Here is a 22,137-nt window from a genome sequence, read left to right on the forward strand (position 1 = left end):
AGCAAGAGCAAAGCCAGGTTTTTAGGCCATCAATTCGAGTACTCTATGGGCTATACTGTGCCACTTTCAATATCTAAAAATTTTCTAGTCTTTCCTTGAAGGGGTATTTATAATGTTTTTTTCCTATTCCAAATATTTTAATGAGAGTTCTTTGCAAAGCTTTTAAAGGATAAACCTTGTGGAGAGAGAATACAGAAAGCAGGTAGCCACAGAGCTGAGGAATTTTCTTGATTTGGGGCAGGATCTGAGAGTCTGCTGTTTTCTGATAAGCCTTATGCTACTCTGTAATCTTGCATTTCTCTTTTTCTGTGTCAAAAATCTCTCCTTCTTGGTGTCTAGGTTTGCACAGTTTCTTCTTCTTGAAGAAAACATCAATTGGATGATTTGGAATCTTTACATCTGAAAGGTTAACCTCAGGAGAGGTGACGATGACAAATTTCCAATGGATCCTTCACAGAGGATCCCAGTTGATGGTCAGAGGGCCAGTTCCCAGTAGCAAGTCACTCTCCAGCTACTTCAGGAAAACCATTCCCTTACTTCAGCAGTGGCATTATCAGAACTGTGCCCCATGTGATGCTAGCTCCAAGTCTCCTTACATGCTGGCTGAAGGGCTTTTTGCCATGATTAACAGCTTTCTAGGAACATCTTCAGGAGGGTAATTCCTAGGCTTTTTGTGAATCTTTATCACCCTCCATTCTTATCACCACCAACTGGCTTTAAGATACCAGCAGCTATCTCTTTTTCCAATCCTGGTTTTTGGTGTAGCATATTTCCGCTTGTACATGACTCTTGGGAAACATATTATGTATAGACTGATCCCTCTGGCCAGAACAAAGTTTTGGTTGCAATGCTTTCAAGGCCTTTTCACCACATTCTTGGCCACATCTTCATTTTTATTCTTTTACTATTTTTCTTTTTTCATCTTTTTCTCCTTTTGGTCCTTTTGGGATTTTTGTCTGCCATTTTAAGAGAAGGGAAACTATAACGATATCTTAATGTATTAATTTTTTTTACACTTGTCTTCTGATTAAAAAAAAAACTAGCTTTCCCCTTAAAATATCTTTTCTCCCTTTCCTTTTAGTTAGATTGTCTCTTGTGTTTTTTCTTGCTTCTTTCCTTGAAATACCAATTGTTCCTTTCAATTATTTTGGCTACTGATTTTTGCATAGCTATTTTATTTCTCTTCTGATTTCCCATATAGTAATTGTAGGCTTAGTTCAACTTGACTAATACTTATTAAGAACCTTTTTGTGCAGGATACTGTCCTTTGCAAAGGTTATGTCATTATTGGTTTTCTAGGTATTTAAAAAAATTTAAATTTCTTGATTGGGTGCTCATTACATTTTTTAAAAACTGTATATTTAATGAAAGGGTCAGTCAGATTAGATGATCTCTAAGGTACCTTTTGGCTCTGACATTCTGTAATGCTAATGTGATAAAATTTCTCCTTAATAACTTCATCCTGCATATCAGTCATGTTTCTTGTTTAAATTTAATTGTAGGTTTGGACATTTGTGATCTTTAAATATATTCTGTTCTCATATTAAAAACAACATAACCTTAGCTCAACCCAGTCTGATCTTCTAGACTATCTACCCTCTCTTGTTCCTTTCTCTGCCAAACTTGTGAACATGTAGTTTATAACAGCTGCCTCAATTTCAAATTCACCCACTCTCTCCTTCCTTAGCTTTCTGCAATCTGGCTTCCTCCCCCCACCATTCTATGGTACTCTCAAAGGTCATTGGTGATGTCCTTCTTGCCAAGCCTAAGAGCCTTTTTTTCTCATTCCTCATTATCCATAACTTCTCTGAAGCATCTGCCATTGGCCATCACCTCCTCCTTGTTGAAACTCTCTTTGGTTTCTATGACAATGAGCTTTCCTGAGTCTTCGTCAGCCTCCCAATATGAGCCAACAGTGGGGTGCAGCTCCTGAAAGACATAATTTAAATCTTATACTTCCTGTACTTCAAAAGATGTTATTGATTACATCTAGGTAGGTACTCTCCCCACCAGTTACCTAAGAACTCTCCAGAGAAATTACTTACCAAATGCATAGGATTCTTTCTTTTATAAACAAAAATACTAAAAGAAAAAATAATAGAATACAAATTCATTTTCAGTTCAGCCAAAATATATTAAGCACTCACTATGTGCAGGCATTGGGAATATAAAAACAAAATATTCCATACTTAATAATCAGCTCAGAACAGTTAGAATAGACCTTCTCATGGTCTGGAAGCCTATTAATTCAGTCTATGAATTTGCCCACTTTAGCCCTGTTCTGAATTATAACCTCTCTGAGTATTAGTAGATAGCTCAATGAGTTGCCATCCTCCTTGCCTCTCCCCCCACTTCCCTATTTATATTACCTGGTGGTCAGGCTTTTTAAGATGAGTAACTCCAAATTTAGTTAAACTCTTCTTCACACAAGTCAGGGCTCCATGATTGAATCTTTTCCAGCTTTTTAGAAATTGTTAGGACTTGAAATGAGTGGGCATAATGTTCAAGAACCCAGGGCCATCTCTATCCATAATGAGGCACTATAGTAGCAAAGAAGTGGACAAATTCAGTCATAGAGTGTATTAATGAAGAATGGTGTCTAGACCTTGGGAAGCATTGGTCTGATTGTACTCTCTGTTGCTCAGATAGTGTTTGGAACATATATTTTAAAATTTTGTTTTCTATTCCCAGTGCCTTGCATGTGCCTTTCATACCGCACAGTAGAAAGACATGAATCCAAATCCTTCCTCAGATAACTTAGTAGTTTTTTGATTCTGGGAAAATCACTTAATACCTTTCAGCCTCAGTTTCTACATTTGTATAAAGGAGGGGGGCAATAAGAGTATCTAACCCTTAGGGTTGTGAGAATCAAATGAGAGACTATATGGAAAATATTTTTCAAATCTTAAAGTGCTGCATATATTAGTTATTGTTATTATCATTACTATGATTAAATGCTAGCTGAATCAAAATTGACCACATTATTTGATTCTTTTAATGTTTCAAAAAGGTTTCAATCTCTACAAAAATGTAGAATTTTCTACATTTGGGGGTTTTCCCTTAGATCATTCGGAGGGTTTTGTTTTGTTTTGTTTTTGCAGGGCAATGAGGGTTAAGTGATTTGTCGAGGGTCACACAGCTAGGAAGTGTTAAGTGTCTCAGGCTGGATTTGAACTCATGTCCTACTGAATCCAGGGCCGATGCTTCATCCACTGTGCCATCTAGCTGCCCCTGTTTCGTAGGTTTTTTTTTTTAACTACCATAAGTAGTCATGGTATCTAAAGAAACAATGCAGTAGAGAAAGAACACTGATCCTAGAGTCATACCTCAGTTTGATGTCTGGTTCTGCCCCTTACTAATTGATCATGTGACTTAGGCAAGGCATTTAACCTTTCTGAGCCTCAGTTTCATCATCTGTAAAAAAGGGTTAGAAATATGATGGTTGATGATGATGACACTGCCATGAGTGTTTTGCCAGGTGGAGGATCACATGAGATACTGAATATAAAAGTATTCTGTCAATTGCCAAAATTTATATAGACAGAAGGTATGAGGATGCTACTGATGCTGCTGAAAACTTTTCCATGATGATGAAAAAAACCTTTCATATAGATGAACTTGACTGTGGTCAGTATGCCAAGACTTCCTTTGATCCCACAAGACCATTTGTTTTCCAAATTCATAGAGATAGAATAGAGAGGTGGATTCAGGAAGACTTTTATGCTAAACACCATTTCCCTCATCTTAAAACCTCCGTTCTCTTCTAAGTATATCCTTTTTGTTCAGTCATGTCTGGCTCTTCGTGACTCCCTGGACCATAGCACACCAGGCCCTTTTGTCATTCACTATCTCTAAGTTCATGTTTGTTGTTTCCCTAACTACTTATCTATCTTATCCTCTGCCATCCACTTTTCTTTTTGCTTTCAATCTTTCCCTATATCAGGGTCATTTCTAACCCATCCTTCAAAGTCCAGCTGAAGATTTACGTTTTCCAGGAAGTCTTCACTGATTTCTGTCTTCCTTCCAGGCAGAGATAATTTCTTTTTATATCCCCTCTTGTTTGTAATATGCTGCCTTGTTTGACTTTGCCTTGTTGTTGATTCATGTCTGAGTCTTTGTGACCCGCTTCGGGGTTTTCTTGGCAAAGATACTGGAGTGGTTTGCCATTTCCTTATCTAGCTCATTTTACAGATGAGGAAACTGAGGCAAACAGGGCTAAATGACTTGCCCAGGATCACCCAGATAGTAAAGTGTCTGAGGCCAGATTTGAACTCAGGAAGATGAGTCTTTCTGACTCTAGTCATGGAACTCTATCCACTGTGCCATCTAGCTGCCGCTGAACTTTGCCTATATGCATATAAATGAAAATGTAAATGTTTCACCATTCTGGTTAGATTGCTGGCTTCTGCAGGGCAGGGATGATATCTTATAATTTCATTATCCCTCTTTTAGTGCCCAGCATGATGGCTAGCATGCATGTATTGAATATATAAATCAAATCCTCTATTTGTCCTTGTAGTTCAAATGATTCCTCTTTATTTACCTTCAAATTCAACAGATTTGTTTACATGCCTACTGTGTATAGGGCACAAACATAATATTTGTGAAGCATTGTAGTTATAGATATAGATTATTATTATTTCATTTGATTCCCATCACTATTATTTAGGTGGCATAAATATTATCATCTCCATTTTTAAGATAAAGAAAGTAGGACTCATTAGGTGGTCATTGACTCACATAGCATCATAATTTTAGTAAATGGTAGAGGCTAAAGATTAAAGGATTTTGAAAAGGAAGGGGTTTTGGACACTATCCAATCCAACCCTTTCATTTTATAGATGAGGAAACTGAGAGTTCAAGCCTAGGTTTTTTGATTCACCATTTCTTCCCCAGTGGGTAATTGCAAAAGTTTTTTTTAAGAAAAACAGAGACTTCTTAATTAAGAATAAAAATATATGTATTTTACCACAAAGGAGTACAGACTTCTGCTGAGCTTAGTGTCTGGCAGCAGGAAAGGTCATGGGATGGAAGAAGGATAGACCCCAGAGTTCCCAGATAATTTTAGAGTCAAGCTTGTTAGAGCTGGAAAGGATCTTAGAAATCAACTACTCCAACCTCATCACATTAGAAAAAGAGAAAATGAGGTCCACAGAGATGGTATGACTTTCCTAAGGTCTTACAGTGAATCATGAGCAAATAATCAAGAACCAGCAACATATCAAATAAAATTAAGTTGAGCTTTCCTTTATAGAGTTGTTGTTGTTGTCTAGTCATGTTAGTCACATCTGACTCTTCATGACCCCATTTGGGGTTTTTTTTGACAATGATACTGGAGTAGTTTGCTATTTCCTTCTCCAGTTCATTTTACAGATGAGGAAACTGAGGGGAACAGGGTGAAGTGATTTGTCCAGAGTTACCCAGCTAGTAAGTATCTGAGGATAAATTTGAACTCAGGAAGATGTCTTTTTTTGTTTGTTTTTGTTTTGTTTTTGCAGGGCAAAGGGGGTTAAGTGACTTGCCCAGGGTCACACAGCTAGTTAAGTGTCAAGTGTCTGAGGCCGGATTTGAACTCGGGTACTCCTGAATCCAGGGCCAGTGCTTTATCCACTACTCCACCTAGCTGCCCCCAAGATGAGTCTTTTTGATTTCAGTCCTGGCACTCTATTCACCATACCACCTTTATAGAGTACCCACAGGCAAAACTAGCCTTAGGCAAAAATTAGGAAGTTAACAAAATTTGTCTTCGTATCCTTTGACCATTTCTTTTCTTTCCAGGAAAAGAAGATCTCTAGGAATAAAGAGTGGTAACAGTCTTTAAAGTTACTACCCCAGGTGTATTTATGTTTCAGACCTTCATGTTAAAGGTTACAGGAAAGAAAGATGCTTTCACAATGGTATTTCAGTCCCCAGCTTTCAGGAAGAGGGAAGTTTGATGAGTTAGTTGACTTCCCCATTGTCTCCTAACATCTCAACTGTGGTCACTTACTAGGGAGGTCAGTCTGACCATACAACTATATTTTGATTGTCAGTGCGAAAAACACAGCAATATCCTAGGGATTTCTTGAAATTTTCCCCCTGAAATTATTTCTGTACAGAAGCTATAAAAAACTTGTCTTCTATAAACTCCATGAAAACTTCCTGGGATACTTCATTTTTTGCAGTGTCAACTCTCCCAAATCCTAGGTTTACAAATCATAAGCTCCACCAGGTCAATCAGCAGAAATTTATTAAGCACCTACTGTGTGCCAGGAACTGGGGATATAAAAAGGCCAAAATGAAGTAGCCCTGCCCTCAAGGAGCTTATATTCTAGATCCTACCAAAGTGGAAATTGCCTTTGAGTTCAGGACCAGTGATAGACTGTCTCCATCACTGAAGACCAGCCCTCCCTCCTAAGTTTAGAAAAACTTAGCACTAGAGATTTGACCTTCCAGGTGATTTTTCCTGTCTCATCCAGAGCCAATCATGAACAGTCATGAATATCATATGATAAGGTGTGATCTGCAAAGGCACTTGAACCACAGGATAGAGAGATATCTTCAAGGTCTGCAAGACTTGGGTGCAAATCTTGCTTCTAATACATACTAGCTACATGGCCTTTGGAAAATCATTCATTCTCTCAGCACTCCTCTCTACTCCAATTTCCACACTAATGATTTTAGATGATAGTTTGCAGAAGAGTTGCAGAGCTACATTGGTAGAGGGAGTTTCCTCCCAGAGAGTCTAGTACACTTACCCCTCCCTCTGAGAAGAATGGTGGTCTGCATTGGTAAAGGGAACATTCATATGGATGAAATACAATTATTTTAATATAGATGCATTTCTTGTGTGTGCATATATAAGAGGAAGAGCTAACCACTAGTAAGAAGTTTCCTGATGTGTGAATCTTTTCTGAGCCAATTAATTTGAAAAAGGTCAGGTCTGGAAAGAATCTCACAGCTAAGTGAGACATCTTTGACAGTTACACATGGAATTTATGTATGTATACATACATACATATATATGCATATATATTAAAAGCAAACTGTATGTAATAGTGATTCACAGTTTCACATATATTCCTCTCTCCCTGTTCTACTGTTTTAATGGAAACGCACATTTCATTTGGTGTTTTTTAAGTTCAGAATTAAAAAAAATAAAAAGAATAAGGTCAGGTCTAAAAATTATTCTGGTTTTCATGATATCTAGTGCCTTAGTTCACCCAGTGTAACTATCTTCACCCCCTTGGGGGGAAGCTAGAAGAGCTTAGAAACACATAATTCCTATAGTCAGTACTGAAAAAAATTGTCAGAGTTTTTCATCATAACTCCTTCCATATTGGCTCATGCTAAGGAACAGGAAGAGGTCAAGGGGGCCTAGCAGTTTGACAATAGTACTACCCCTATATGTGGGCTCTTTGTTGTTGTTCAGTTGTATACAACTCTTTGTGACCCCATGGATCATACCTGTCCACTGGGGTTTTCTTAGCAAAGATACTGGAGTGTTTGCCATTTTCTTCTCCAGTGGATTAAAGCAAATAGAAGTTAAGTGATTTGCCCACGGTCACACAGTAAGTATCTGAGATTGGATTTGAACTAATGTCTTCCTGACTCCAGGCCCAGTGCTCTACTCACTGAGCATCTAGCTGCCCCTACATGGGCTCTATGCTCATTCTCCTATGCACTTTGTGTCAGGAGTCTCACAATTTTTATAGATCTTGTCACTCTCTAATCCCATACAAACTCATTCTCAAAACATGCTATTTCTTCATGTTTTCTTGCTTAATTCTCACTGCAATCTTCCCATACTCCTGTGCTACATTTTTCAGATTTGTCTGAATAGACAGATTCCAGCCTGAGGCGCCTTCCTTCTAAATAACAACTTCCAAGAGAGTTAATGGAATTTTATATAGCACCCTCTGGGCTCACTCTCCAAACTCCCACTGGCATTGGCAGGTCCCAGATGGACCACTGCTACCTCAGGTTCTGGGGATAAACCTGTAGGTGATTGATAAGAATAAAAGCTAGCATTTATGTGGTGCTTGAAGGTCAGCCAAGTGCTCCATGCTGTTTCTTTTGATGCTCACGACTGTCATTCAAGGTTAGTGCTCTTATTATCATCCCCATTTTACTAATGAGGAAAGTGAGACAGATATAGGCTAGGCGACTTGCCTAGGCAAGTCACATGGCCAGTAAGTTTCTGAGCATGGATTTGTACTCATGTCTTCCTGACTCCAGACCCACTTCTCTATGTACTGTGCTACATCAACAAGAACAGGGAAAATCAATTAGTCAAGGGTCCCTGCTGGCTCCGCTGTGGGAAGTATCCTCCTCACATGCAAAATAAAAAAAGTTGGGCTAGATGGGATCTAAGATCCTGTTGATCTCTAAGTTTATGTTCCTATAATCTTGTGTCCCCCTATGTTCCCTGCTCATTTTGAAGGAGATGGGAGAAGGGGAAGAGAAAGGTAACTTTCCCTTTTGCTATAAGGGGGGGCTTGTATCTCCCATTTCCTTTCAGCCTTGCTGTATCTCAAACTTCTGAAAGACCCTCTTTACCGTTCCCTGAATTATTAATCTGTAATAATAAAATCTCAGTAGAATTCATTTATCTAAAGAATCATTCCCAGCAATTTATATAGAATGAGACTGAGGACATAGGTAGCAGATCTAATTTTCTAAGTAGGCATAGATTATAACTTCCTAATCCTATTTTGCTTTTATGCGTCCTGGCATAAGGGCACCCCTAGTGCTAGAAGCAAGTGGTTCTTTAGCATATAGTATTTGAATCCATCCAGAGGCTTGACTTAATGTTCTTTTTGAGGGAACAGAAGGAGAGCTCAGGCAACTCAATGGCTTCGCTTTGCCCCCCTGTGGGTCAGAATATAGTATTTCAGCACTTGTGTTGCTCAGACACTGTATTTAAAAGTTTATATTTTTATTTTTAGGGGGGGAAATCCAACAAACCACTCCAGAAAGCTGCCAAAAGTATCTACCATATCTAATTAATAGAGAGTATTTATATGATAAGAATTAAACACTAGAATTATAAAACCTACAGAATCACTGTAGATTTTTCTTTGAATCATAATGTTAAGAATTATACCACACAGAGTGGAAAGAAGGAAATCTGCATTTTGAAGAAAAATAGGCTCTCATTAGAACCCTTGTATTGCTTTAAATACTAACTCAAGTCTTAAATGCCACCAAGCCTAGCTTTATTTGTCTGGATTTCTGAATGCAATAAAGAAAATATCAGAAGTGAATCAAAGAAAACATTTTAAGCTTTAGGATCCCAGAATCTCAGACCTGAAAGGGACATTGGCCAATATCCTAGGCCACTCCCTTACCTAATGCAGGAATTCCTCCTGCATATCTCTAACAAATGCAGCCTATGTTTGAACACTGCCACTAATGATACTTGACTTCCCCAATAAGGCATCCCCATTCCAGTATTTAATGACTAATTGTTAAAATGTTTCTTCTGTTTAGCCAATATTAGGACCCCTTGGTTCTAATTTTTTCTCCTCTGGAGCTACAAAGAATAGATGTAATTCCTCTTCTACCTGACGGCATTTCCAATCTAGGCCAAACATGCTCTTTTCCTTCAATTAATTCCCATATGATATTTAATGATCAACACTTTTTTTTTTGTAGGGCAATGAGCATTAAGTGATTTGCCCAGGGTCACACAGCTAGTAAGTGTCAAGTATTTGAGGCTGGATTTGAACTCGGGTCCTCCTGAATCCAGGGTCAGTACTTTATCCACTGTGCCACCTAGCTGACCATCAACACTTCTTTAAAAGGCTTAAAGGGTCTGATTCTTCTGTGGTTGAGGAAGTACATTAACCCTTTTTGGCCTAACTAAATGATACCCCTTTCTCCATATCTTTGCCCCCCCCCCCCCACTGCTATAATAAATACCCTTGAAGCAGAGAATCTCATGAGTGAAAGGATTTTACCTGAATTCACAATTACACCAAATATCTATATTTAGGATGGTTAAATAACTGTTTGTCAAAGGGTCCTTTAAGGATTTCTCCATTTATCAAGGTGAGTGGAGAAGGGTTTATAAGAAAGAGAAACACTTATACCTTTCTCTTGAGATAAAATTTTAGATGCCTAGGATAGTGAAGAATGGTAGAAGGGGGAAGCTTGGAACATTCTCCAGTTAATGCAATTCTTTAGGGCAAGGTAAAGGAAAGTATCAAGGAATAAAAAAGAAAATTAAGTGGGTTTCTCTGTTCATATTACCAGATGCTTTCTGCAGTTCCATTTACAGATGAGGAACTGAAGTAAACAGGGTTAAGTGACTTGCTCAGGGTCACACAGCTAGTAAGTGTCTGAGGCCAGGTTTGAACCTGGGAAGAGGAGTCTTCCTGATTCCAGCCTGGTACTCTATCAGCTAAACCACCTAGCTGCCCATTGTGCTCTTACTCAACAATGCATGTAGTTGCTGGAACAGAACAATCCATAAACATGTGCATACTTTTCCTTCTTTCAACCCCAATGCTAATACCAAAGGAAGAGGACACTGGTGCCCTGTACCTCTTAGCCTTTACCAGTCCCTCCCTGATAATGTCATTATAACATCTTTGACAATCACTAAATGCATTCTAACCAAAAAGTTGAGTCCTTATTTTTACCAAACAACTGGTACCACAGTCCCCTGGCATTTCTAAATAGTCAAATGGAAGTTTCCATTTGCTTCAGCAATTACCTTTAGTCATAAGAACCAATGCCATAAAACATGATTAAGATGGAAATATGAAGGGTCCTAGAAGTGTCCAGCTTTCCCACACATGTCAGAAAATATTTAAAGGGTAACTAGATGGAACAATGATCAAGAAAAATAAGGAGAAATATTAGTGATACTAATAAGCTCTTCCATTCAGTCTAGAACTTCACAAGAAAATGGCCAGAAAAGTGTTGAGACAGGTTAGACCAGGGGAGGCAGAAGCCAGTAGGAACTCTGATAGACAGGGCCTAACGTTAACGGGATCTCAAACCTTGACTGTCAAAATAATGGTAGAGGTTGGGGTCGGGTGGGGTGGGGTAGGAGTCAACTTCTTATAGGTCACTATACTGTGAATCAGGGCTAGACAGTGTGCTCACACCTTGAGGATATGACCCCATTCCAACTCCAAGAATCAGGAAGTCAGTGTTTCTCTAGGGGTCTCAGCAGAGAATAAAGCCTGCACACAGTAGAGGTAGCCTGTGTGGTGGGGAAGGTTAAGGGGTGGTGCCCTCCAGGAAGCCTGAGATTGGCATGATTTCTAATATCTGGTTGTAGTCTAGTGAAAAATCCTAGCAGAAAATTCTGCAAAGAGAAAGAGGCAAGAGAGGGTGCTGAGACCAACACCAACCTTGGGCCACCAGGAGACAGAGCCAGAAGTCAGGGATAGTGGTAGAGGGTAAAGCTTAATTCCAGACATCTTATCTAGAACTGCAGCAGCAGTGACCCCCAAACTATGGAGGTGACAGAACCATACCGAGCCTGCTTACCCACTCTGAGTGTTGGAGGGCAGAAACTTGGCAGTGACAGTTTTATTAATAAAATTATTTAAATCCTAAGCATCTTTGCTAAAAGAGAAATTCAAAAAGGGCAGAGATTTCCCATGCATTTGAAAACCACTTTCTGACGTATGCTATTTCCATTCATAATTTGTAGATTCCCAAACAAAAATAAAAAATCCACAGTAACTTAAAGCGCAGTAATTAAGTTCAGGTAATACTCTGATTCATCAGACAGAACAATAGTTACTTAACTTGTGGGATGCCTTAAGAGGATCATTTTCCTAAAACCTTCAATCTCTCTTTAATGTTTCTTGCTAAGGATTCTGTTTTTATTGGGAATAGGACCTAGGCAAAGGTGAATTCAAGAGATATATCAATTAATTTGAATTAACCAAAGACTTCTTCTTTCTCTTAGTCTGATATCACTTTAATCCATTCAAAGCATGGACTGCTCTCAAGTGAATAAATCAAGACCCCTTTGTCTTTGTCTAGTCACTGACCTAATTCCATTTTCAGTGAAAACAGATTTTTTCCTTCAACTTTGATTTATTATTAGAAATGGGCTAGGCTTTGAAAAGGATATAAAAAGGATTTCAGGATAGGATGCTGATTGAGAATTGACAAGGTTTTTTATTTAAGTGGAACCAAGGACTTTGGACAACGTACTGTCCTAATATTTTATAATATCTATCCTAATGGATTGGGTGTCATTACTCTTTCACAATCTGATATTCTAAATACAAAAGAAAAAGGTTATGACCAAAAATAAATTTCTTGAAAAGTTTAATATTTTGAAGATACATGGGAAAACCAGACCTTTAATAGAATAGAGGACCTTCAAGGATTTCTGATAAAATAATAAGAGATGGGTAAGTTTTTTGAAACATAAATCTAGGATAAAATGAAACCTAGAAAAGTAAATACATTTGAGTTGGCTATGACTAAATGATGATAAAGTACTTATGTTCTTATAGGAAGAGAATATACAAGAATTCTACTATCTTGAAAGGTCGCAAAAAAAAGAAAGAAAGAAACACTAGTCTTGGGAGCAAGGGGGTAGTTATATTTTGCTTTGTTAGAAGAGAAAAAATGTAAGGGAGGGAAAAAGAAATAAATTAGGTAAGAAATGAGAAAGAAGAGGGAAGAACTTATTTTTCTTTATTGGGGGTGTACCAGAAGAATGTACAAACAACAAACATGGAGGAGCAGATGAGGGGGGTGAACATCTCATAAATCTCATTACTATCTGAAACAACCAAATGAAAGTTAAAAACACACATACACACACAATTTGGTGTGGAAATATCTAATAGAGAAACAGAAAGGGGTAGGAAGAGGGGAAAGTGAGGTTTAAGAGGAAAGGTAGAGATGAGTAGAGGCTAATCACAAAGAAGCAAACTTTAATTTCAAAGGATGGATCACAAAGAGAAGTTTAAAAGGTGAGAAAAAAAACTGATGATTATTTCTGGGAAGGATGAAGAGATGTCTGGGAAAGGAGTGTGATCAGATCACTTCATCTATAGATTATTATTATTTTCAACATTCCTTTCTTTTCCTACATACCTCTGTATAAAGAGAGTGTGGGAAATAAAGAGGAAAAATTTATAAAAAAAGATGATGGAGGTAAAAAAATCAATAATTATAACTGAATGTGAATAGAATGAACTTACTTATGAAATGGTGAAAGTAGTTGAATGGATTAGAAAGCAGAATCCAGCAATATACAGTTATCTTTTCTACATCATAACTTTTCCCATTGAAGTTTCAATATATTGAAGATTGGCACAAGAAATTAAATGGGAATTTTGGGGGACTTTTGAGGAAGCCACAGATGACATATGAAGGACAACATATAACACAGAAAAAAGTTAAGAAACTCAGAAATGCATAAAATATATGGATAGTATTATGTAATATCAACATATTTTATATTTTAAGACCATAATACTTCAGACTTTCTCTGCTACGAAAGGAAGGCCAAAAAGTTTTATGAAGATTTTCAGTTCATGGGGGTGCAGCACCCCTAAACCCCTGAAATGTGGAAGGGATAACTGTTTTATTCAAGAAATAAACTTGAAAAAAATTTCAGAGTTGAAATGAGAGGTTGGAGCAGAATTTATCATATTTCAGGACAGTTTAAAAAAAGGAGGAGGGGGCGGCTAGGTGGCGCAGTGGATTAAGCACCGGCCCTGAATTCAGGAGTACCTGAGTTCAAATCCGGCCTCAGACACTTGACACTTACTAGCTGTGTGACCCTGGGCAAGTCACTGAACCCCCATTGCCCCGCAAAAAACCCCAAAAAACAAACAAACAAAAAAGCAGGAATGACAATTATAATCTCAGATAAAACTATATTTTTAAAAGTACATGTTTAGAAGAGATAAATAGGGCACCAGATTGTGTTTAAAGGTACTGCTGATAATGAAATAAAATCATCCTTAACATATAGGGACCAATAGCATACATAGCATGTAAGTACTGAAAGGAAAAGCCAAGAAAATTACAGTGAGAAATTGACAGGAAAGCTCAAAAAGTTGGGAACTTCTAAGTGCACCTTTCAGATTTAGATAAATGTGACCAAAAAGATAAATTAAGAGAAATGTTAAGAAATTGAATAGAATTTTAGAAAAGCTAGATGCACAAGATCTCTGGTGAATTGGAATCAAAGGATATTCATATTTTTCATCTGTGCACAGTACTGTTAAAAACTGAATATATGTTAGGACATAAAGGCCTCATCAAATGTAGTAGGATAGAAATAGTAAACACATTCTTATTGACTAAAGTGCAATGAAATGGACATTTTAATCAATAAAGGTATTTTGAGCAAAGGATTCAAATTTAAAGGGAACAAAAATAATATGATCCTAAAGGATACTGTGGCCAAAGAACAAATTAAAGAAATAACATAATTTTATTGAAGAAACTATTAATGATGAGACAACACACTAAACCTTTTGGGATGTAGTCAAAGTAGTCATTGGGAAAAATGTCTATTGTTCAGGACTCATCAAATGCTTCCTAGAGATAAGGAATAGAGCATTGAATTGGGCAAAAATGAATTTAAAAAAAAAAGAAGTAAAAAGTCCCCAACTACATACAAAAATAGAAATCTTGAAAATCAGATTAGAGGGAACAAAAATGAAACAAAAAGTATTGAATCAATAAACAAATTGAGCTAAAAACTAATAAAATATACAAACCATTAAGCAATCCAATAAAAATAAAGGAAAACCAAATTACCATATAAAAAATAACAAATGAAAATTTATGACATGTGAAGAATAAATAATAGAAATTATAGGAAACTATTTTGTTGAATATGCCAAAAGACTGATAATATAAATGTTATGGATAATTGTAAAAATTTTAAACACTCAAAATTGTAAAACAAAAAATATAGAATTTAAATAACTCAGCCTCAAGAAAAAAATTGAACTCAAGTAAACTCAATAAGACTAAGTCCAGATGGATTTACAAGTGAATCTTGCCAAAATTTAAAGAACAATTAACTCTGAAATTGTATCATTGCTTATAAAAATAGAGAAAGAAGGCACCCTACTAAACTTTTATAACAAAAATATGGTCTTGATATGTAAACTTGTAAAAGATAGAAACTATTGACTGATATCTTTACTCAATATTCATGTAACAATTTAATAAAAATGAGCAAAGATGTAACAGCTCCATATTTAAATTGGTTATATACTATGATTAATATAGGGTATATATTAGGTTGTATATTATATAGCATATATTAGTTTGAATTTCTACTGGGAACATATCTTTGGTTTAATTTCATGAAAATGATAAATACAGACTATTAATAACAAAAATTTAAAAATTGCAAAATGATATCAAGAGATGTAGATTAAAAAAAACTTGACAAAATATCAATTCATGTAAAAAAATTTAAAACAGGAATAATTGAACCCTATTTTGTAAATGGTAAAAATAGCTATCTAAAAGCCAGATACAGAATTATCTTAATTTTTTTTTGCGTTCTTAAACTTTTTAAGTATAATGCATGGAACATTAGTAAATTCCATCAAGGGAATAAAAGAAATGATATTCTAGTATGACACTTTCCCCAATATCAAGTCTCTGAAAGTAGGATCTAAATCTATTTTGTGAATAAGCATGGTTAGCTACCTTACATGATAATTATAACATTATCTTCAATGGATAAATACTAGAGGCATTTCTAGTAAGGTCAGAAGTAAAGCAAGATCTTCCATTATCACCATTATTATTTGATATAGAAATGTAGTGAATGGTATTTCCTCTCCTCATCTATTTTCTTTGTTGATGACATTTTATTTTTAAGTTGTGTATCCATTTGGAGTTCATTATGGTATCAGTGTGAGATGTTAATCTAAATTTAATTTTTAGAGACTCCTAATTTCTAGGACTTTTGTCAAATTGTAAGCCCTTACACTGCCTCCCTACCTTCCCACCCCCTTTTACCAAATAGTTCTTGGATTTGTTGAACACTGTTTTCAATTGCTTCCGGGTCTTATGTATTTAATCTATTCCACTGATCAATGGTGCAAGTTGATTACATTGTTAGGAGACTTCTTGAGGAGAAGAGGAAAAATTGTTGTCTCTTCTGAGAATTGTGACCATGAGGAGGGAAAGATGGCCTGGGGTGGTGGAGGTGATCATGACGAGGAGGGTGAATTATAGTCTAGCGAGCCACTTAGCATCTAGGTCTAACAACTTTAGATATTCCCAGATTTTTTTAAAACAATGAGTTCAGGCAAGAGAACCAAAGAGGAAAAGAAACCGCTTAAAGTCCTAATGTTTGAACTCCATTCTGGGAAGATACAGAATGAGTTGCAGATTCCCTTTTCTTCTCACTGCTTGTGCTGATCCACCAACCAAATTTTCCTGGGGAGCTGATAGCATTGTTTGGAGGTTGGTGCAGGGAAGTGATTGTTGGGCCATATCTTCAGCACCATTTTTACTCTTCCTCCGAGGGCTCTTGCATTAGCCACCCTCTCTCTTTTTTTCTACCTTCTACCTCTCGTAACTCAAGTTAATTCCACCTCCAGTAATCTCTTTTCATACATACACACCCATCCTCTGGAACCAAGTTCTGCCTTCCCCTCCATTTCTCCGTCTTTATTGTTACCTCAGGAAAATCTTTTTTTCCTTTTCCAGTTCTTCCCCTTGTTCCAATCGAGGAACCCAAAATGACACAAACTATAGCTGACAAGGATGAAAAGAGTTCTAGTGATGCATCTGTGTCAAAGAAAAAGGAAGTCTTAAGTTTTCCATTGAAATGAGATATAACAGAGCCAGGGCCATCAACCTTGAACGTTTCTAGAAGGCTCCTTCAGAACCACTACTTAAGTAAGCTTCCACCTACCTCCTCGTCCTCCCTTAATTAAATTTAATTAAATCCTGTTCTCCTGGAGTAACAGATGTCAAGATAAATTAAAACATTAATCCAGTTTCATTGGTTTTCTATTTTGTTTACCGCTATAGTAACAGTATTTTTTCTGTGTGTGTGCATGTGTGTGTGAAATGTGTGTTATTTCAGCTAGGGTAAAGGTTAAACCAGGGATTCTCAACCTGGGATCTGGGAACTCAACTTTTTTTCTTCTTTTTGGGTGGGGCAATGAGGGTTAAGTGACTTGCCCAGGGTCACACAGCCAGTAAGTGTCAAGTGTCTGAGGCCAGATTTGAACTCAAGTCCTCCTGAATCCAGGGCCAGTGCTTTATCCCACTGAGCCACCTAGCTACCCCCTGGGAACTCAACTTTTAAAAGATTCTTATAACTGTGTTTCAATTGAGTTGGTTTCTTTTGGTGTCTTAGATATTTTGTTTTATGTATTCACAAAACATTATTCTGAGAAGTGGGTGCCTAAGCCTCTTCACACTGCTAAAGTGATACGTGATTTAAGTTACAAAATGATTTAAGAAACCCAGCGAGCCTGGGAATCTAAACACTTTTTATACCATTGTTTCCCTGGGAGAATATGTTCCAAGTTCCAAACAAGAACCTTACAAGTGAACTTTGGGAATTTAACCTGTTTGCAAGTTGGGAACTATCAGTGCTTTCTTCCTGTCTTATTTTGAGATGAAGCATAATAACAAACCAACTCTCAAAACAGTTGTGGTATTACTAGAGTTTACTACATCTAATACTAAAAATTACAAGGGAAAATGGAAAATCCAGGTAGCTACAAAGGAATTGTATTGGGCAAAGATGTCTTATTGTATATATTTATTCATTTTACTTTTCTGAGGGTTTATTTTTATTTTATTTTATTTTTGCAATCTATAAAACCCCTAAAGATGGAGATGGCAGAGATTTAAATTTTTTTTTACATAGTATCCAGTTAATGATTTTTAAAAAGAGATTTTTGGAGACTTGCCTTTTGTATTGGTAGCCTTAGAACTTATGGCAGCAGGAGGTTCCATTTGTATAGTGTCATGTGTGCCTTCAGTGCTGTGATCTGAATCTTCTGGAATTCCAAATGACTATTACTTCCTATTTTGAAAGTTTGATTCAGTCTACTAAAGAAAGTTTGATTCAGTCTACCTTCAGAGGTGAAGATGTTAAAATGAATTCACTGGACAGCTAGATGGCGCAGTGGTTAAAGCACAGGCCCTGGATTCAGGAGTACCTGAGTTCAAATCTGGCCTCGGACACTTGACACTTACTAGCTGTGTGACCCTGGACAAGTCACTTAACCCCCATTGCCTGCAAAAAGAAAAAAAAATGAATTCACTGCAGATGACAATAGAACTACTGAAGAAATAAGAGAAGATTTAATATAATTATCTTCAAAACCTTGATGCACATACATCAGCTTGATAGACTTCTTTATATGAACCATAAAACGATATAGAACATATGTATTCCATATGAACTATTGTTCTAAAGAGAATCATATTAGACTCTATTGTGGTATAGAGAGAGGGACAGCTAGGTGGCACAGTGGATTGAGTGCTGTGCTTAGAATCAGGAAGACCCATCTTCCTGAGTTCAAATCTGCCCTCAGACACTTACTAGTTGTGTGACCCTGGGCAAGTCACTTAACCCTGTTGCCTCAGTTCTCTCATCTGTAAAATGAACTGGAGAAAAAAATGGCAAACCACTCTAGTAGCTCTGCCAAGAAAAGCCCAAATTAAGTCATAAAGAGTCAGGCATGACTGAAATGACTGAACAACAGCAATTCTACAGAGGGTAACTAACCCATTCATTGCACAAAGTGAAGGGAAAACCATTGAGCCCAGATGATTTGGTTTGGTTAAATATGAATCCTACAGATGATATGAAATGGACAATGTTTATTTCTCCATTCTGCAGCTTTTCATTCACACATTTGTTTCCACCCCCCCAGGTACCTCGGGATAACAAGACCTTTGACCTACCCTGTGAGACAGAATGGCAAATGTATGGCCAAAATGATCCTTTCCGTGTGGCTCCTCTCTGCCTCCATCACTTTACCTCCTCTCTTTGGCTGGGCCCAGAATGTCAATGATGATAAAGTTTGCTTGATCAGCCAGGATTTTGGCTACACAATTTACTCCACTGCGGTTGCATTTTACATCCCTATGTCTGTGATGCTTTTCATGTACTACCAGATTTACAAAGCTGCTAAAAGGAGTGCTGCTAAACATAAATTTACCGGGTTCCCCCGGATTGAAGAGAATAACGAAGGTGTAATTTCAGTCAATGGCATGGTGAAACTCCACAAGGATCCCGAAGAGTGTGCCAATTTTTCCAGACTTCTTAAACAGGAGAGGAAAAATATCTCCATCTTTAAAAGGGAGCAGAAAGCAGCTACTACCCTTGGGATTATTGTTGGGGCCTTTACTGTGTGTTGGCTTCCATTCTTCATCCTGTCGACAGCAAGACCGTTTATCTGTGGGACTTCCTGTAGCTGCATCCCATTGTGGATGGAGAGAACATTCCTGTGGCTAGGCTATGCAAACTCCCTCATTAACCCTTTTATATATGCCTTCTTCAATCGAGACCTGAGGACCACCTATCGCAACCTGCTCCAGTGCCGATACAGGAATATCAACCGGAAGCTTTCAGCCGCAGGGATGCATGAAGCTCTGAAGCTGGCTGAGAGACCTGAATTTGTGCTGTAAGGTCATTTGTCATTCTTTACATTGTTCATGTCCTTGTATGTTCCTTAAACCACATATTTATTATCTTCTAAATGTTTCAGATCTCATCCACCATCCCTACCCTACCTCAACCTCCCATCTTGTTCAATGTACAATATATCTTCAAAGGCCAAATTAGATTAAGGAAATTGGAGATATTTGTGAAGCAGAGAAAAGAGTTCTGGATTTGGATCCAAATCCTGATTCTGCAACTTAACCTAGCTTCTCTAACCCTAACTCTAACTGGGGATAAATCATCTAAACTTTCTGGGTCTCAGTTTCCTTATCTGAAAAAAGAGACATGGGCTAGACAATCTCTAATACCCATTCTAGTCTGTAGCTCTATGACACCATATTTGATGGAAGAAAGCAGTTTAACTTTCTAATAGTTTGCAGCTGAACTGATAAACCAAAGAGGAAAGTTCCCTCCCGGATGAATAAGACTAGGAATTTTGATGAATGTTTCCCCTTATCTCCCTATGACCAAGAGAAGGTGCTTCAAGCTTTAGTTGTCACTCCTCTCTGTTGACAATGTTCTGCATTTTGTTAAGTATCCCTAAGGACCATATCTGTTATAGCCTAAATTTTCCATGAGGTAGGGAAGTACAGGGTTTCTTTAAGTGTCTTTGGATCAGTTTCTGTGTACATGGCCTTGAAGGACTGTAAGCCAGAAAGTGAATTATGTATAAACTTCCTATTGCTGGGATCCCCCCTTACTCCCTTTTTATAACTGAAAGTAATATTTAAATATATATGTATACATATACATACATACATACATACATACATACATACATACATGCTGGGGCAGCTAGGTGGTACAGTGGAGAAAGAGCGCTGGCCCTGAAGTCAGGAGAACACGAGTTCAAATTCAGCTACAGACACTTACTAGCTGCGTGACCCTACACAAGTCACTTCATCCCAATTGCCTCTAAAAATTCCAAAACACATATGTGTGTACATATATGTGCCTATGTATTTTTACATGCAATTTTTGATTAGCAAAAATCTCTCTTTCTCCCATCCCCTACTGAAAAAGGGGGAAAAGCCCAAATGCACATGACGTATATGCATAGTCAAGCCAGAACAAATTCCTTCATTATGTGCAGAAATGTAAGTTAACATACTTTGAGTGCTATATCAGAAATGAAGGATGAGGCTAAATACTGGCTATAAAGCTCCACTAATTCAGGTGAAAAGTCTGACTCATGGAATATTTTAAAAGAAATACAATTTTTACTCTTTCAATGTCATATAATAACTCTAACCAAGCTGACAAGAAGAGTAGACATTTTTCAGAAGCAGAATTTAAAAATAGATGAAAATCATTCTTAAATGCTTATTAACTCTTGCAACCAGTCAGCAGGTATTGAACATATGGTAACCATGTAGAGATAAATAATCCCTGGTGTCAAGGAACGGACTCTCTATTTGGGAGAACATCAGAAAGACAGTTAGGGAAGGAGACAACATACGATAAAGTCAGTTGTGTGGTAGACGTGAAATGAATCAGGAATGAGAGGTGAAGATCACCGTCATTTGAAGGAGCCAGGGAGGGCTTCATGGAAGAAGTGGTACTTTTGATGAGTATGAAATGAACAGGGAGAAGAAGTTCGACAGAGTATTTTAGGAAGCATGGATAACATTAGCAAAAGTAGGGAAGTAATGATTAATATGGTGTGTGGGCTGGTGGTAAATATTAAGTAACTAGGACTGGCTTTTGTGAAAATTTTTGCAGTGAAGAAAAGCAGGTTATTAGATTGGCTGCTTAAGGTGGAACCAGATTTCATAGATATTTAAAGGGTAAATTGAGGGATTTGGCCATTTTAGGATTCTGAGCTGGGTTCGTGATGAACTTTTTTTCCCCCAGATGATTAACCTAGAAGTAGAGGATTGTTTGAAGAGGGGAGGGACTGAAGACAGGGAGACCTGTTATAATCCTAGATGTGAAGGAGAGGCCTAGACTCAGGTGGTAGCTGGAGAAATGGGTTAGAAAGTGATGAATAAGAGAGACTGTGAAGGATGAGTGATGAAACTTGGTGACTGGTGAATAAAATAGAGATAAAGAAGAATAAATAATAACTCCAAGTTTTTGATTCTAGAAGAATGGCAACACCACCAAATGATGTGAGGAAAATGGAAAGGAAAGCTGGTTTAAGGAAGAAGGTAATGACTTCACTTTTAGATGTATTAATAATGAAGTCTTCTGAGTGGAAATGTCCATTAGGCATTTGGAAATATTGTTTTTGTTCAGTCATGTCTGACTCTTTGTGACCCCTTTGGACACATCTATGGGGTTTTCTTGGCAAAGATACTAAAGTGGTTTGCCATTTCCTTCTCCCATATGTCTCCATTTTACAGAAGAGGAACTGAAGCAAATAGGGGTTAAGTGACTTGCCCGGAGTCATTTAGCTAGTAAGTGTCTGAGGTTGGATTTGAATTCAGATCATCCTGACTCCAGGCCCAGTGCTCTATTACTATGCCACCTAACTGCCCCAAGCATTTGGAAAT

The 22,137-nt window shown here is 37.4% G+C and overlaps 1 protein-coding gene across 2 annotated transcripts in view; it reads left to right on the forward strand.

Moving 5' to 3' along the window:
- Positions 1 to 22,137, forward strand: part of HTR7 (5-hydroxytryptamine receptor 7) — a 92,316-nt gene that overhangs the window by 60,853 nt on the left and 9,326 nt on the right. Inside the window, exon 2 of one of the 2 annotated variants that reach the window (XM_043986859.1) lies at positions 18,852 to 19,609. In XM_043986859.1, coding sequence (XP_043842794.1) covers positions 18,852 to 19,608 — 757 coding nt within the window. In that variant the 3' untranslated portion in view covers position 19,609. The remainder of the gene's footprint in view (positions 1 to 18,851; positions 19,610 to 22,137) is intronic. The other variant, XM_043986857.1, reaches the window with a different exon arrangement.

Source organism: Dromiciops gliroides, chromosome 2 (assembly GCF_019393635.1).
Source record: "Dromiciops gliroides isolate mDroGli1 chromosome 2, mDroGli1.pri, whole genome shotgun sequence".
NCBI classification, from domain to species: Eukaryota; Metazoa; Chordata; class Mammalia; order Microbiotheria; family Microbiotheriidae; genus Dromiciops; species Dromiciops gliroides.